The sequence below is a fragment of the Leishmania donovani genome, chromosome 8 (assembly GCF_000227135.1).
Source record: "Leishmania donovani BPK282A1 complete genome, chromosome 8".
Taxonomy (NCBI): Eukaryota; Euglenozoa; class Kinetoplastea; order Trypanosomatida; family Trypanosomatidae; genus Leishmania; species Leishmania donovani.
The window spans coordinates 358,290-374,434 of NC_018235.1; the positions used below are offsets into that span (position 1 = coordinate 358,290).

Below are 16,145 nucleotides of genomic sequence, written 5' to 3' on the forward strand. Positions count from 1 at the left end.
AACGGCGTCGGCAACCCGACGCGCTCATCACCAGTCACATTCACACATGCGCGCACGAGCGCGCGGCACTTTGCAGCTCAGCCGCCTCGTCGCGAGCCCTCTCGCACGCCGTCCGTATCTATGAGCTCATCTACGCGGTACGCCCCCCTCCCATACACACACACACACACACACACGGAAACACAAACACACACACTCTCAGACACACGAGCGCGCATGCATGCGCATGCGAGCCGACATGCGACAAGGAGAAGTCGAAGAGCCGTGAAACAACTTCTCTCGTAGCAGAAGAACTGCCGAGACACACACGTGCAGGCACTCGCATCCTCCTTAAACGCTGCGGTCTTTTGGAGGGACGTAGTCCATGCCCAGCGCCTCGAAGATCTCGCGCTCCGTGCTCGCCTTAACCCGCTGCCGCTCCACAATCTTCGCCATCTCACGCAGCTCGGCGAGCTCCTGCTTCGTCTTCTCCTTCCCCTTCTTCTTGATCTTCTTGAACGCAGCCGTCACCTTCTTTGATGCCGCACCGTCTGCGTCGCCGCTGGCACCGCTCCCGGCAGCAGTCGCACCGCTAGCCCCGCCTCCAGCTTCGGCCGACGATCCGCTGGCGAGCTCATTCTCCTCGTCCTTGATGGCGGAGAGGTCGAAGCGAGCGAGGCGGGTGATCATGTCGTGGAAGCTCATATCCGGGTTCTTCTGCACAACACCGTAGTGCTGCATCTGCTTGCGCGTCGGCTTGCGGAAGAGGCCGTACTCGTTGAGGACGCAGTGCTTCTTGATGGCTTCGCTGCGCATAATGACGTTGAAGTTCTTGCTGCCGGTGAAGTAAAGCATCGCTGCAGGGAAGCTGTCCGAGTCCACATAGCGGACATCGAGGCGGCGCGCGCGGAACTTGGTTGGCGCCTTGCCGCTCGTCTTCGCTGTCTTGCCCTTGCCCGTAGCAGCCGATACAGATTCGGTGCCCATCGCGCGCAGACGGCACAGCCCCATGAACTTCGTCGGCCCCTGCGCCAGCGTAGCCTCGATGTACTTGTCCGCCTTGAGCCCAGCGAGGAACGAGCCAAGCACCTCCGACGGTGGTAACAAAGGACGGTCACCGCCCTCCGTCGCGCTGCGCTTGTGTGTAATGAGCACATCGATGTCACCAGCGGACTCAACTTGACGACGGTAGCTACCACACACAACGAGCTCGTAGTCCTTGCCAAGGTACTTTCGCATGCGCAGCTTCATGAAAGCCTCGTGCAGGCGGCCCTCTTCGTGCGGGATGCGGTGGCACATGTCCTCGTAGTAGACAAGCCCGAGCCGCTGCGCGTCGTTCAAGTGGAACTTGGACTTGTCAGCACAGACCACGAGATTCGACGGCTTGCCGCTGTCCTTGTTGCTCATGTCGAGCTCCCCTGCCTTGATGGCGTAGTCGCGAAGCTGCGCGACGGTGCTGATGCCGTACTTCTTGAAGTAGTCGATAGCGGTGCGCGGGCCGACGCCGTGCACCTGTGTGAGCTCTCGGATGGCGCGAATGATTGGCTTCGCCTCCTGCCGGTGCAGCTCCTCCAAGCCACCCGTCACCAGGATTTCGATTACTTTCTCCCGCAGCTTCGTCCCCAGGCCTGGGATGAGGTTGTCGGAGGAGAGCACAAGACTGCGCTTCGCCCGGTTGCGCTCCACCTCCTCCACGCGCTTCTTCTGCGCCGCGGGGTCGTCCTTGTAGAGCGCCTCGATTATCGCCTTTTTCTTCGGGTCTTCCTCGGGCAGCGGCAGCAGGTTCGGCGGCAGCAGCTGAAATACCTTGTCGCCGCGCTTGAAGCGTTCTACCGTGCGCCCGTACAACTGCGACTTGAAGCGCTCGCCGAGGGCACTGTTGATCTGCGTCAGCTGCTCAAATATCTGCACGACGCGCTCGCGGTAGTCGGGGAAGAAGAGCGTGTCCTTCGAATTCGCACCTTTGCCGCCCTTGCCACCGTTGCTGCTGCCGCTACTGCCGGCATGATTGCCCGATCCGTTAGCGCTGCTGCCGCCACTGGCGCCGTAAGCTACCTTCGAGACGCCGGCACTCTGAAGCAGCTCCTGTTGCTGCGATGCGCGGCCGGCGGCGAGGGCAGATGGAGAGTGCGACTTCGGCGTCGCATGGGCAGCGGCATCGTCGCACGCCTGCGGTGCTAGCGAGAACTCGTCATCGATGACCTCCGGCTTTGACACCAGCTCCACCGCTGCTGCCATTGCCGCCGCCACATCCGCCTCTCGATCTGCGTCACTGGCAGGATCCTCGACCTCAGCAGCCTTGGTCGGCTCCGCCACGGGTGCAACGGACGCTGCTGCAGCCATGGCAACCGTGTGCCCGCTATTTCTCCTTGCCGCCGATCCGCCACGCTTGCCACCCTTCTTGGTGATACGGCTCTTCGACTTGGCACCACCTGCGACGGCTGCCTCGTCGCTCTGCGCCGGCTTTTCCGGTAGAGGCGCAGCCGCTATCGGTGACGACGCAGACGCTTCAAGCGAAGCCGACTTCTTTCCTTGCAGCAGACGTCGGCGCGGCGATGTCGGCGAAGGTGCAGACGACTTAGGCGCCGTCACCGCCGCTGCCCCCTCGTCGGCCTTGGCTGCTGCTGAGGTTGCCATAACGCCTGCTTCGTCTGCTGCCGGTGTGGCGGTGGAAAGGAGGGCTTGCGGGGACAGCGTGAGCCCCCGCTGCAGCTGCCAGCGGCGACGAACGATCTGCGCGGCGAGACGCTTTTTCAAGGCAAGAGAGGAGATCCCCTTCGCGGCGTCGACGGTATCGAAGAGCCTCTTGAACGAGTCCGCCGGCCGCGGTGTCGTTGCCGTCTTCCCATCGTCCGCAGCAGCCGCCATGGGTGGTGGTGGTGCCGCCACTACCGCTGCCGAGGCCGCGGCGACGGCGGCAGGTGCAAGAAGTCTCTTCTTCATCCGTTTGCCTCCAGCCCGCTCCCTGTTCCTGGGCGCGCGAGAGGCAGCAGTGGAGCTGATGGCCTCTGCTGGACCTTCGCCGTCGGCATCCGTCTTCGGCTCCAACGACTCCACCTCGGCGGTGGGAGAGCATGGCACCTTAGTGTCTGCAGTCGTGATGGTCGTGGTCGTGGTGGTGGTCTTGCTCGCGGGCTTGTGGGACGTTGCCGCAGTGAGAAGCGAGAAGGACGCCAACGTGGCCCCTCCTGCCGTCGCCGCGCCAGTCGCTGGTGCTTGCCCTGCAGCGCCTATAACGCCCTCAGCGACCGCCTTGGCCACAGAAGCCGCGATGGCGTCTTCTACCAGAGTGCTGGCGGCAGCTGTCGGTGCCTTGGCGCGCAGCCGCTTGCCACTTCGGGTGCGTGAGCTGGCTCGCCTGGGCCGACCACTGGGTCGAGCACCACCATCCTCGCTGATTTCATCTGGATCCTTGTCCACATCAGCAGCACTACCGTCCTTGTCATTGTCCAGAACGACTCCCGAGCTCCTCGCGTTCGCCGGCTCCTCGACGTATTTCTGCCTCGCTTGCCGCGCTATACGTTTCCTGCTGCCGCTGCTCACGCGCCCCTCAACAGCGTCGGCATCGGACGCGACCACACGACCAGTGGCATCCAGGTGCTGTGGGGCCGGCGGCAGGGCTGCGGCTCTCACCGGGTCGACTGAGGGTGTGCCACCTTCCCCTTCAACGGCGCCTGCCGTCAATGAAGATGCGAGGTTAGGGTTGACAGCGACAGATGGCACCACTGTGACGCCGGCAGTCACGACCTCGTCCGCCTCGGCGTCGCCAGCAGAGGCAGCCGTGACGGTACCAGCTCCGCTGCGCCTCGAGCGCCTTTTATTTAGGCCTCGCGATAGCCTTTCGCGTGAGACCGCAGCGGCCATTTTGATTGCCTCGGCTGGCGCCTTTGCTAACAGCGTCGCAGCAGCAGGGCTAGAAGCGGCAGCAGGAGCTGCAGCAACAGCGACCAGCTCCACAGTCGTCTCCACCGCCGCGCGGCGGCCCCTGATACCCCTCTTTGCCGTGCCGCTTTTCCTTTTGCGGCAAGGCGAGGGCATCTCAGCGGCAACGACAGCCGTCACGGATGGTGCGGGCACCGACTCAGCAGCATCCGCCTCGCCAGCTGGCTGAGGGGTCGTCGAAGGCTTATTAGCGGATTTGCCAAAGCCGTTGAGGTGAGCGGCAGCGGTGACCGCCGGTGGCTCCGCCTCGGCTTCGGTATCGCCCAATGCACGCAGGCGCGCATCTGTCACCGCTGCGTCACTGCTCTTGACCGCTCGTCGCCTGAGCGGTTCGCTGGATGTGTTTGATGGGTTGACCAGCACAGACGCCGGCACAACAGGATCGACAACGGAGAAGCTGCCGTTCGCGCCATCCCCGAGCGGCGCATTGAGGGGCGGCGTGGTCGCCGCCGCTGCCGTCGCCGAGACACGGCCGCGCTTGCGATGAGCGCCGCGGCGATGGCGCAACTTCGTCCCCGTTGACAAGGCGGCGACGGCAGCAGCAGCAGAAGCAGCGGCAGCAGTTGCATCAGCTGATGTGCTCGTCGTGCTCGAAACGCCGCGGCACTGCGCTGTTAGCGACGCCGCTACCGCCGATGAGGCAGGCAGGAACGCAGAGGGCCCTGGCAGACGCCTAGCACCGCGCCGCCACGTCGAAGACAACCGCGGCGGCCCATGAATGAGACGCTGGCCGTCGGCGCACGACAGAGATGCCGCAACGAGAGCGGCGGCCACTACGCAGAGTGGGTCAGCACGGCGGCGACGGAGACTCCACCCTGTGCGCGGCACAGCCGAGCTGAGGAAAATCCGCATTCGCTTTTTTCGCTTTCTCGGCTAAAAATTTCGTTGTTGGGAGGGAGGGCTTGAACGGTGATGGCTGGGCCTCTGGATAGTGTATGGGGTGTCGGTGCCTGTGTGTGTTTGTGTAAGTGTAGGTGTGAAGGGGGCACCGTGGCGGAAGCAGCACCGGCACCCGCACAAGCTCCCCCTTCTATTCGGCGCCCTGTCTTCGTTTCTGATGCGTGCGGGAGTGGGTGCGCATGCGCACACCTACATGTGTGTATGCGTGTATGTGTGCGGCTTTCTCGCGGTGTGTGGAAGGCCTCGAGCTTCTCGTGTATTTTACGCCGATGCGTCCGCTCAGCTGCTGCGCAGAACGCACGGGCGCCTACAAGCACCCGCGGTGGCGACGGCGGGGAGGAAGAGAGAGAGACCGACGGGCTCAGACTCGGCAACGCATGCACGCAGGTGCTGGACAGCCGCCGTACCAGTGCTTCAGCCGCGTACGTGCCCCTCGCCCCCCAGCTTTATCGCGCACACACACACACACAAGCACGTCGACGTCGCGGTTGTCGGCGGGGCTACGCTTGCTACAGCCACGGCGGCCGCGCACGTTGCGTTCCTCCGACGTCCTCTCGGAACTTCTTCTATGGAGTTGTAGCACCGCTTCTCCCTCACGCACTGCACGCCACCATTCACCCACGCCGATGTGCCGGACTTCGTCGTGGCGATGATGGCAGTTGCCGTGACGTGCCGCTGTGACTGTGTATTTTGTTGTTGCTGTCGTGCGTGCCGTGGACGCGAAACCGGTTAACGTGCTCGTCGGCGTGCGTGCGCACGCAAAACGGGAATGGAAACCGAAGCAAGAGGGTGACGGCTGCTGTGTGGAGAAAGGAAAAACGTCGAGACGACTGCGTCACGCACGCACGAGCGGGATAGCCGGATGGCGATGGTGAGGCGGTAGGGGGGGGGGGGAAGCGGTGAAAGCCCTTCGTCGTCTATGCACAAGTGTAGATCACTTCCTTTTACGTCTATGCGCGTATGCGTGTCTGTCTCACAATGCGTACGGCCAGCTCGGGGCGTGGGTGTGGAGAGAGCCGGTGGGGCAGGGGGGGGGGGGTGCGTGTGCGGCAGAGAAAAGGGCTGCGCCTCCACCTTCCTCCTTGTCTTGTCGATGTGGTAGCGGCGATACGAGTGGTGGGCGGCAACGAAAAAAAAAAAAAAGGTGGAGCGGAGACACAGGCACGCGCCAGATAGAGTCCCGTGAAGAATCGGGAGTGTGTGCGTGAGGACCTGTGCAGGCGCGTATGCGGCGCCACTGCTGCGTGTGCGTGCTTTACCTGCTGTGCCTCAACCCTCTTGTGCTTTTCACTCGCCTGCGTTGACCACCTCACGTCTGTTCACTGCGCGGATGTGGTGCGTGAAAGCGCGGCGAGGGATGAGGCGGCAAGTGGAAGAGAGCGAGAGAGCGCGGTTTACGCATGTCATATAGATGTGTGCGTGCGCGGGAGAAAGCGAGTAAGCGAGAAGGGAGGAAAGAGGAGGGCAGTCAGTGAAAGCGTGCACAAAGAAAAAAGAAGGAACGTCGAGCGTCGCGGCAGCGACCGATGCGCACACGTGCATCGCAGCACCAGGAAGCGAAGAGTGAGACGGGGAAAGGGAGGGGGAAGGGGGGCGGAGAAGTAAACCGCACACGTACACACACGCGCAGGCAATCAGCAGGCACGCGTGGCTTGTGCGATGGCGGGACGACCTGATCGGCCACCTACAGCCTCTCCTCCCTCCCTGTCCACCGCCCATCACCTCCGCAAAAGTAATGATGCACGCCGCGTCACGCGAAGGGATAGAGGCGGAGGAGAACGCTACCCATCATCTTCCTCGCCCACCCGCTCCAAGTTATCCTTGCCTTATCAGTGCCCGTTGCATGGTAGGGGAACGAACGGCATGCCGAGAGCTCGCCCTCCCCTCCCCTCCCCCTTCGGCATGCGTGCATTCCTTCCTGCATACCGAAGGGGGAGGGGAGGGGAGGGCGAGCTCGCGGCATGCCTTAGTCGCATTATTAGAAGGCATACCTGGCGCGTCGCGCACTCGCCCTCTCCGCTGTTGCTCGATATCTTCTTTTACGCCGACTCGTCGTAAGCCGCCCTCTGCGCTGCTGCACCGCTCGTGTTGCTGTCGATACCGGCTGGCGCACTCGAAGCCGTCGTTGATGGAGTAGCGGGCGACTTCCGCTGCTGCTGCTGCTGCTTCTGCGGACGACCACCACTACCATCACCGCCGCCTCCGCCGCTGCGCATCCGCTGCGTTGTGCCGCTTCCCCACGAGTCGTACTCCTCCAGCAGCCGCACGAGTGTCGGCGTGAGTCGCGGCACGAGCCCGCGCTGCATATCGCTAAACGACACAAACATAAGATCGAAGGCGAAGGACATGTTCACGTAAGGCGATGCGGCCGCGTCGTCCGTAGCGATGTGTGGCGGCGGCAGTGGCCGGCTTGCGTCCGCTGTCTGCTCAGCATCCCGCTCCCATTTGCTGCGGCCGCTCTCCTGCCTCAAAGCCTTTGATAAAGCTTTTCCTGCCAGCCCCTGCTGCTCGCCAGGGCTGCTTGACCTTGGCGCACTTGCGCTCGCTAGGCCGCCGCTGACATGGTCGGCAGGGTTCTGTGTCTCCGCAGCAGTCACCGCCGACGTCGCGGCCACCGCGGCGGAGGCTCGCGTGCGGCGTTGGCAGACGAGGTCCGCCGACCGTCCCCCCAGCTGCTCCTCTGACAAGCCTGGCAGTTTTGGGTAGCGCTGCGAGAAGTGATTCAAGACGATGAACTCCGCCCGCACCGCAACGCCGATGCGGAGTGCCTCGGGAAGCGTCGAGTGCTTCTTGCGAACCGCCTCGCCTTCGAACCCGGGCCCGAACGTCGCTTCGTGCAAGAGAATGAAGACTGGCGAAGAAAGCGACGACGGCGGCGTCGAAGTAGGCAGTCGCGGTAGCGCTGCTTCTCGAATCCTATCCATGCTGCCGCTTGCGTTCGCCTTCGCCACGAGGGCCGCCCTCCCCCCCTCGAGAGCGCTGCCTGAGTCGGCTTCGTCAGGCACGACCCCATCCTGGATGGTGAGTTCGGTGTAGTCAGCGCATCTTGGCAGCCGACTCGGCGCCGACGTGGCAAAGGCCCAACTGCGTTCTACCAAAAAGGACGACGGGCGTGTGTCACCTGAGAAGAGCAGCACACGAGAGCTGTCAGGGACACGCGAGAGCGGCTCTTGGCTGCGCTGTCGTCCAGTCGCAGCCTCAGCCGCGTCTGGGTTGGCCGTGCGGGGTCCGCCGTCCTCCGCCGCCTCGCCACACACGCCGTGCATGCCCTGCTCCTTCATCAATGAGCAGAAGGGAAAACGCAAGAGAAGCGCGTGGGCGTTGGCGGGGTGATCCACGGTGATCACCTCCGCGTCCCACCAGATGTTGCCCTTCACCGATGCTGCCGCTGCCTTCATCGAGGTGCCTGCCAGCGGTTCAGAGGAAGATGGCAGGGGCGAGTCGGAGGGGGGCTGCCGCTGGTGGTGCCGGATGCCGACTGCGATGGCCTGGTTCCACATAGTGAGGTGCGCTTGCAGCAGCGGCATCGGTACAACATGCTGTTGCTCTGGCTGGTTGTTGGAAGCGTGAAGAGCGTGACGGTCATGACGGAATCGATGCGTGAACGATGCAGCACGACGTGAGTCTACACCGCCATCACCGACAGCGTCTTGGTCGCGCTCCGTGCCATCCGCACTGTCTGGAACGTTGTTGTCCGCGACGGCGGTGGCCGCTTGGAGCTTTTCCTGGCGCCCGTGCGGCGCAGCATCGCCCTCTTCGGCCGCCAGCGCGTCGGGCCACCGGCCCTCCCTGCGAAGGCCACTGAAGGATGGCGGCATCAGATCAAAGACGCACTCTTCATGAAGCCATGTCGTGTAGGGTGGCGTGCTGCCCCAGGCGTCCATCATGAACGCGTAGACCTCTGTCGGGCACACGATAAGTAGTTTTGGCGCCGGCGGCAGCGCGGATGGGCCGCGTTGAAGGTATTCATGGCGCAGCGTGAGGAGGGACATGAGGCCGAGGTGGTGGTCGGCGTGCGCGTGTGATATGAAGACGAGTACAATGTCCAGCACAAACTGTCGAAGACGTACGTCCGCATCATCCTCGAACTCCGTGGCATCCTCCGCGGAGGCTGCGTGGGGAGAGGACGTGTAAGTCTCTGCGTCCTCCGCGTGGTCGCCGGCACCCTCGCGCCGGTCCCTGCCGTTCACTCGATGGCCGTCAAGTGTGGCGTGCATCGGTGACGCAGTCAACGAGCAGCTAGGCGGACGCTGACTACATGCGCTACCGCCACGGACTCGCCCGCAAAGGGAGGCGAGTTGCCCGGCACTGCCCTCGCCAAAGTCCAGGATAACCACCCCACGTCGAAGTTGCTGCGAACCCATCGTCAGCGGTGCTGACGAACAGCGTCGTGGCACAATCTTCTGTGAGCCATCGATGCTAGCTGTGGCGGGGCCGCGAGAACAAGTGGAGGAGTCGGACGAGCCAAAACCAAGCACGGCATCACCCTCACGTCGCGCGCATGTGGCCTCGCCCGCGGGGGGTCTGGCAAATGTCGCCGACGGTGTATCCTCTGCCACTACCGCTGCAGCTCCCGAGGCATGAGCGCTATCATCATCGTGAAGAAGAGGCTTGACAGGGCAGTCCCCTCCTGGAAAGCAGTAAGCGGGAAGGTGTAACTCGAGGAAGGTGCCACTCACGTTTCGGTACTTGCTGGGAACAGCGGAGCCGGTGCCGAGAAAGCCCAGTGCGCCACCGCCCATGCCGCCCATACCAGTGCTGGGCACGTCCACGCGCTGTTGCGAAGCTGCGAAGCCGCCGTGTCTGTCCACACGACTCTCCGTCGGCGTCGAGGGCGTCGCAGGTACTTCTCCAGCTGCTGCTACGGCGGCGGCGGCGGCAACGACGGAACTTGTCCTGAGCGAGCGCAGAAACGCGGTGGAGAGAAGGGCTAGCGCAGAGGCTGGCGTAGGGTATGGCAGCAACGATGCGACTCCATCCACGACAGCAGCTCGGCGCGGTGGTGCTGAAGGAGGCCGAGTGCGAGCTGCTGCTGCTGGTGGTAGCACTCTTGGAGTTGCTGCATTTGCTGTCGAAGAGGAAGCACTAGCATGCACGGTGCAAGCCGGTGCTGACGCAGAATCACGGCTCGAACTCACCTGCCGCTCACGCTTGCGGGGAGCCGGCAAGTGAGGGGAAGGCACTGCAGCAGCAGTAGCAGCATCGTGGCCCAAAGAAGCATTGACGGTTGATGGTGCCTGCCGCACCGGCCCTGCCATCTCTGCCCCCTGCTGTGCTTGGGTAGCCTTCTTCGCTGTGGCGTGCTGTTTGTAAGGCAGCTGCAGCGTCGCCTCAGGAATGCACCGCAGCTTCAACGAGTAAGGCCAGTACTCCACAACGTCCTCTGCCGAGGAACTACTCGAGTTCGACACGCTTGGCTTTGCGCGCTGCGCGCGCACCGCACTACCGCTGCTGGAAGCCTCCGTGGAGATAGCAGCCCCTGCTGCTGTGCCGCTACGAGCTGCGCGATCCTCAGTGGCGTTACCAGCACCACCAGCTCGTTGCGTCAGCGCTGTCGCCCCCACAATAGGAAAGAGGGAAGGCGCGAGGTGGTGTAGATGATAGCGATGAACGAGCGCCGTCGGGAAGGCTGTGAAGTGCCGCTGCACATAGCTGGTGAACAGCTGCCATGTCTTGTGCCGTGGCAGTTCTGCCTCCGGAGGGGTCCCGTGCGGCAGCGGCGGCGGCGGGCGGCACCTGTGCGCCTCCCCGATCCACGCAGAGTCGCTCTCGCACTCCCCCCTCTCGCCCATCTCCGCGTCACCATCAGCAGTGTCGGCCATGTCGTCAAGAGTGAAAGAGAGCGACGGGGCCAGCGATAGCTGCACCGCTGAAAGAGATTTAGAAGAGTCCTGTCGCGGCGGCGAAGATACGTTCTTAACCACGACCGCGTCACCACCCGCCTCGACCCTCGCCGCCACCGCCTCTTCTTCGCCGTGATCCGCTGCGGCGCAGACGCGCTGATGATGAAGCGGATCGTGCTGGCCAGCTACATCCGCGAATATGTACGCGTTGTAGGCGGCGTAGACGCCGGGTGCGCCAGCTTCGCGGTGTAACGACGGCGGCAGTGTCTTCGGCCGCGCCGGAGCCCTGTCCTCACGCACGAATGGCGAATGGAGCAGCGCGTTGTGGCGGCAGCGACGCTCAAATTGAGCAAAGTACGACGTGGGCTGCACGTGCACGACGTGTCGCACAGCGAGCTGACGCGGTCGTCGCCTCAGACGTGGCTCCTGCGAATGAGGTGGAGCTGCCGCCGTCCCCTCGCCCACCTTATCGTCCTCTTCGTAGTAGTACGCGAGGTGAGGAAAGTACTCGCGCAGCAGCCGCTGCAGCACCCCATCGCTATGCTCCCCTACCGCAGCGTTGCAGCAGGTATTGTCGTCCTCCTCAGATTCCCTGCACGCGGCAGCAGAGCTCCTCGAAGGGGATTCCCCATCGCCACCGACGGAGCTGCCTAAGAGCCGTGCGACTGCCTCTCGTACATCCTCAGGTCGATCACCGTCCAGCACAAGCGAGATGTATGCGTGCCTCGTTGCCGCGGTGGGCCGCATCACCTGATGAGGGTGCACCCAGCGTTGCGTTGGGGTGGGTAATTGGTCGTTGGTGTGCCCAAAGGCAACGGTGGCATTCTGCGAGGGCGGCATGGATGCGGCGGACGTGTCCGCCACCCCCGCATCCGTGTCTGCCTGCACAGACATCCCCAGCTTGAGCTGGCCGTACTTGGGGCCCGAGCGGACACCTAGCGCGCGCGCCTTGGCGGCGTCGAAGCTCGGCCCTGGCGCCACAATGATCGCGTAGCCGAAGACGACATCATGGCTCGTTGGGGCCGTGAAGGACATCGTCGACCCTGCCGTATCTGTGTCTGCCCTTTGGTCCGCTCTCTCGATATGCCCTGCAAAGTACGCGTGACGCAGCTGATGACGCTGCTGCTCGTCTTCCGGCATGGCGGACGGAGACGTCGGCTGTAAAAGGCTCATCCTCGCATCGCCCGCAGCGGCTGCAGCTGTGGCGGCGCTCTCGCTCTCGCCACCTCTGCGGCCACCCGATACGCGAAACGTCACAAGCAGACTCTGCGGGCTGAGCGGCAGTGTTGCATGAACGAAAGGCGACAGCCCCGTCAGCGGCCTGCCCGGTTGCGCGCCACGTGATGCTGTCGGCTCCCCCACCGTTTCCACAAAGTGCAGCTGGTTGTTCCCTGCGATTGCAGCCGCGCTCGTGGCGTCGACACTGTGGTCGCTGACGGCAGCTTGATCCATCGCATGTCGTACCAATCCGTGGAGCTGCCGGAAGACCATGGGTCGGTACTGGAAGTAGTGGAAGCGTAGAGCCGTCAGGAAGCCGCGCAGACCAGCCGACGACAGTGGCGACGGCAGCTGTGCTCCTGGCGCAGCAACCGCTGAACCTCCCGTTGATGAAGTCGCCGCTGAGTCGCCAGCACACGGAGATCCGCAAGCGTGCGCATAAGCCTGCTCACTGTTGGAGTTGTGGGGCTCGCTACCACCATCGCCGTTGCGCGTGCCAGCCCGCGCGACGCCCTCCATATGAGCGGGCTGCGGTGGATCGTCCAGAGCCGCACTTGGGCCGAAGAATGTGGCATGTCGTGCACCGGCATCGTTGATGGTGAAGAGCATGCCAGGCAACCCCATCACAGCTGACGCCGCGCCGACAGGCATCTCTAACGCCGTCGTGTCTGCGGGAGCGTCGACGGCGTCTGCTGATGCGCTGCCGTGCTGCTCATCTTCGACGGAGCTGGCGACATTGCCCGACGGAAGCGGATACACGGCAGTCTTCGAGCTGCTCCACCGCGTGAAGAAGAAGCCTCGCACCTTCTTGAGCTTGATGTTCGCCTCCGAGCTAAACCGTTGTGTACCCTCTGGACAGTTGAAGAAAATGTAGCCCTCGCTGCCACTGAAGCCGGTGTCTGCCGTCACGTGCGGCGTTGACGCCGTTGCTACCGCTGATGGTGACACGGATGGTGAAGGTGGCTGTGGGTGTAGGAGTTTGGCCGTGTGGAATGGACCAGCTCGCGGCCACGTTGGTCGCTTCGCCGTGAGGTACGAGGACCAGTTCCACGACGAGGGCACTGCAGGCTCGGCTACCTCACCAGTCGGGGAGAACTGGTGAAGTGTTGCGTGAGCACTTGCATTCACCGATGGCACAAGCGTAGGAGCGGGAACGGTCGCTTCGGCATCAACAACATAGCTGTGCCTTGAGGCTGGCGGCACCCCCCCTGTAGGGGGGCCCGACCCCGTTGCAGAGGAAAGGGTAGACGCATGCAGAGCAGGATGATCAAGCGGGCCGTAGTAGCAGCATCCACCGTACCCGTTCGGCGTGTCAGAGCCAAGTAACTGAATGTAATGCAGCATGAGCTGGTTGTGTAGATGGGGAGGGAGAGCGAGGGGTTTTCGTCGTAGCGGCGGTGCTGGTGATACTTCTCACTACCAAGAAGGGTAGGGACGGGGGGAGGGAAAGTCGTGTGGGTGCAGCTTCTGCCTACGAGCGACACAACGGAAGCACCGCCTCTGTCTGCTTGTCGCTCTGCTTGCTCGTTTGGTGGTCTGCCTGCGTCCTTTTCTCTGTGATGCGTTGCCTGCACGGGCATTCCGTTGAAGCACACACACACACACAGCACCGCACAGCACAAGACTTGCCTCAGAGAGCAACGGAGAGGAACATGTAGAGAGGATACACCACGTGTAGAGAGAGGGAGGAAGGGGGAGTGAAGAAAGAAATACATGCACATACAGTGTACATATGTAGGTAGATATATATATATATATATACGGTGTATCATATACGTATATATGTGCGTTGGATGGATGCAGCACACACACACACGTGGCGAGAGAAGGAGTGAGGGAGGGGAGTGGAAACTCTACAGCACCACTACAACGCATATGGAAGGGGAAGAGGGGAGGAGGGGTGGTGGTGGTGGTGGCGAGGGAACAGATTGGCGCGGCCTATACGGATGGCACTGTCACGAAACGTCCTCAGCGACACGCACAGACTGGCAGGCGCGCAGTCGTCTCAGGCTGTCCCTCCCTCCATCACCACCGTCACCACCACCCCTCCTCCCCCTCGCTCCCGGGGAGGAGCGCTACCGCCTCTACAGAGCCCCTGCACCACTACGGGGCGCGCCAAGGGAGGTGGATAAGCAACGGTGCAGGCAACAGAGAACAAACTTTAAAGAGGCAAGCAAAGACGCATCCACCACACACGCGCAAGCCGCACCTTCGCCCCACTCCCGAGAGAGCGTGTCGCCCATGTCGTGGCACTAGATTTTCTGTGTTCATTGTCCTTCGCGCCCTCGCCAGCTACTGTGAGCGCAGACCAACAGAATCACGATCATCGTCAGACCCATCCACGCGCGGACAGCAATGTAACAGAAACTACGTCCGAAGCAGAGCTTGCGATATACGCGGCCCGGGCGCAAGCACGCACACGCACGAGAGGAAGAAAGGTTCGCGAGCGCTTCGAATAGAGGTTGAACCAGATTGGATCACTGCCATCGCCGCCTATAAGAGCACTCCCCTCATCCATCACGAAGCAACAGAGAGGGGAAGGCTGAGGAAGCGCGGATCGACGCCGTGAGAGGGAAGACGAAGCGGCAACGCTACAACGCCCCAAAACCTGCAGCATCGCCTCTGCCTGCCCGCGTCGCTACTTCTTTTCCGCATTCGCCGAGCCGCTGTCTTCACTGGCACCCGCCGAAGATGCCGAGGGCGGAGCAGCAGCATCCGCTACCGCGCCTGTCGCCTTGCCGTCGCCATCCGCCTCCGCCACTTTGCCCGCTAGGCCCTCACTCAGTAACGACTCAGCGTTCATTGTCACCCATGACGGCAGCATCAGCTCCACACCGGCCACCAACCGTGGCAGCAACATCATCTTCAAGCCTAATGTAAACAAGCGAAACGCGGCCTCCTGCGGAATGCGAGGGACTTCGCGGGTGAGCATGATAAGCGCCTGCGCCTGCCGGTCCCATGCGGGGTAGTACGACCGCGATGCCCCGCCACGGTAGAAGTCGCGGCGAGCGGACCAGAAAGCCTGTTCATCGCCGTGCACTGCCTCGGCATCGATGAGGCGCGGGCACTGCCCCGGGTCGCTCTTGTACGTTGCAAAGTACGTCGGCGTGTAGTCGACCGCAACAGCCGAGCGCCGCTGGTGCGTGCGGCCACCACGGCGGGTGAGATAGTCGCGATGGATGATACGGAGACGCGGGGAGACGAGGCGGCTGACCTTCGCCATAGCCGTGGCCGCGGCGCCTCGAGAGGACATCGGCACTCCTATGGCAAAACAACATGAGAGAACAACAGACGAGAAGGCATGGAGGGAGTGCTTAAAAGGGAGCGCGGAAGAGAAGAAAAGAAGGGCGGGCGGGCGGGCGGTCGACAAGAGGCATTTGCACCAGGAGACCGATCTTATTTTTGTTTTTCCGCGCGGATAACCTCCGCCAGGGTGCACGAGGCCGGCGCCGCTCTGCCCACCGGCCGGCCACACGCCCCATCGCCTGGTGCGTTCCCGCCCCTCGGGGGGCTCGGCCCCCACACCCACACACACCAGTGCGCCGTGTGAGGGCCCGGTCGGATACGCGCGGGTCACGTGGACGCCCTGCCCACCATATGGGTGATAAAGACCTACTCACAGCCGCAGGTCGCTCCGAGGCAGCGCCACCCAGGACCCCGCCGCCGACATCAGTGGCAGTAAGCCGCGCTCACCTCTCCACGTCGTAGGTGCTTGGCCCTGTCACCACCAGAAGCGGTTCGGCATTCGGCAGGGGATGCGGGGCTGCTTGGCGGCTCCCCACACCACCACTACCACCTAAACACACACAGAGATAGGGCAGACGGAGAAAGAGATGAAAGCCGAAGAAAAAAAATCCGAAGACCGTGAAAAGGAGGAGAGGCTGCGCTTCACAAAGTCACCGAGACGGTGATGTATAGTCAGATGGGGTGGGTGCGGGTGTGCGATGGACGTCACCGCGCACCGTCGAGGTGACTAAACAGCAAAAAAAAAAGGAAGGGCAAAAAACAAAGCCCAAGTACACGTATATAATATGTAATATATTCATACATGCATAGCAGTCATCCGGCGGAACAGCTTCTCCGCGAGGGCAAAGTCCGGCGATAGTGCCTTGCCTGGCAGCCAGCGCGCCACGATACACCCGATCGGATCGCATACCTTGGCACTACGCCCGCACCCGCCCATGGCACAGAGCAGCCGCTTCCCATAGACACTCTGGATCAGCGACATCCCAACTACCGTCTCGTCACAGATGTACCGAGCAC

The 16,145-nt window shown here is 62.8% G+C and overlaps 3 protein-coding genes across 3 annotated transcripts; all 3 read right to left on the reverse strand.

Annotated features, from left to right (window-relative positions):
* Nucleotides 1-330: 330 nt before the first annotated feature.
* LDBPK_080840 (mitochondrial DNA polymerase beta-PAK, putative) lies at nt 331-4,773 on the reverse strand (the record flags this gene model as incomplete). The annotated part of the gene is made up of 1 exon (XM_003858598.1): nt 331-4,773. One exon carries the CDS (start codon nt 4,771-4,773, stop codon nt 331-333), a length of 4,443 nt encoding a protein of 1,480 aa, XP_003858646.1.
* A 2,087-nt stretch (nt 4,774-6,860) lies between these two features.
* LDBPK_080850 (hypothetical protein, conserved) lies at nt 6,861-13,226 on the reverse strand (the record flags this gene model as incomplete). The annotated part of the gene is made up of 1 exon (XM_003858599.1): nt 6,861-13,226. One exon carries the CDS (start codon nt 13,224-13,226, stop codon nt 6,861-6,863), a length of 6,366 nt encoding a protein of 2,121 aa, XP_003858647.1.
* A 1,294-nt stretch (nt 13,227-14,520) lies between these two features.
* On the reverse strand, nt 14,521-15,135 carry LDBPK_080860 (hypothetical protein, conserved; the record flags this gene model as incomplete). The annotated part of the gene is made up of 1 exon (XM_003858600.1): nt 14,521-15,135. The coding sequence occupies one exon, from the start codon at nt 15,133-15,135 to the stop codon at nt 14,521-14,523; it is 615 nt and encodes a 204-aa protein (XP_003858648.1).
* Nucleotides 15,136-16,145: the final 1,010 nt, after the last annotated feature.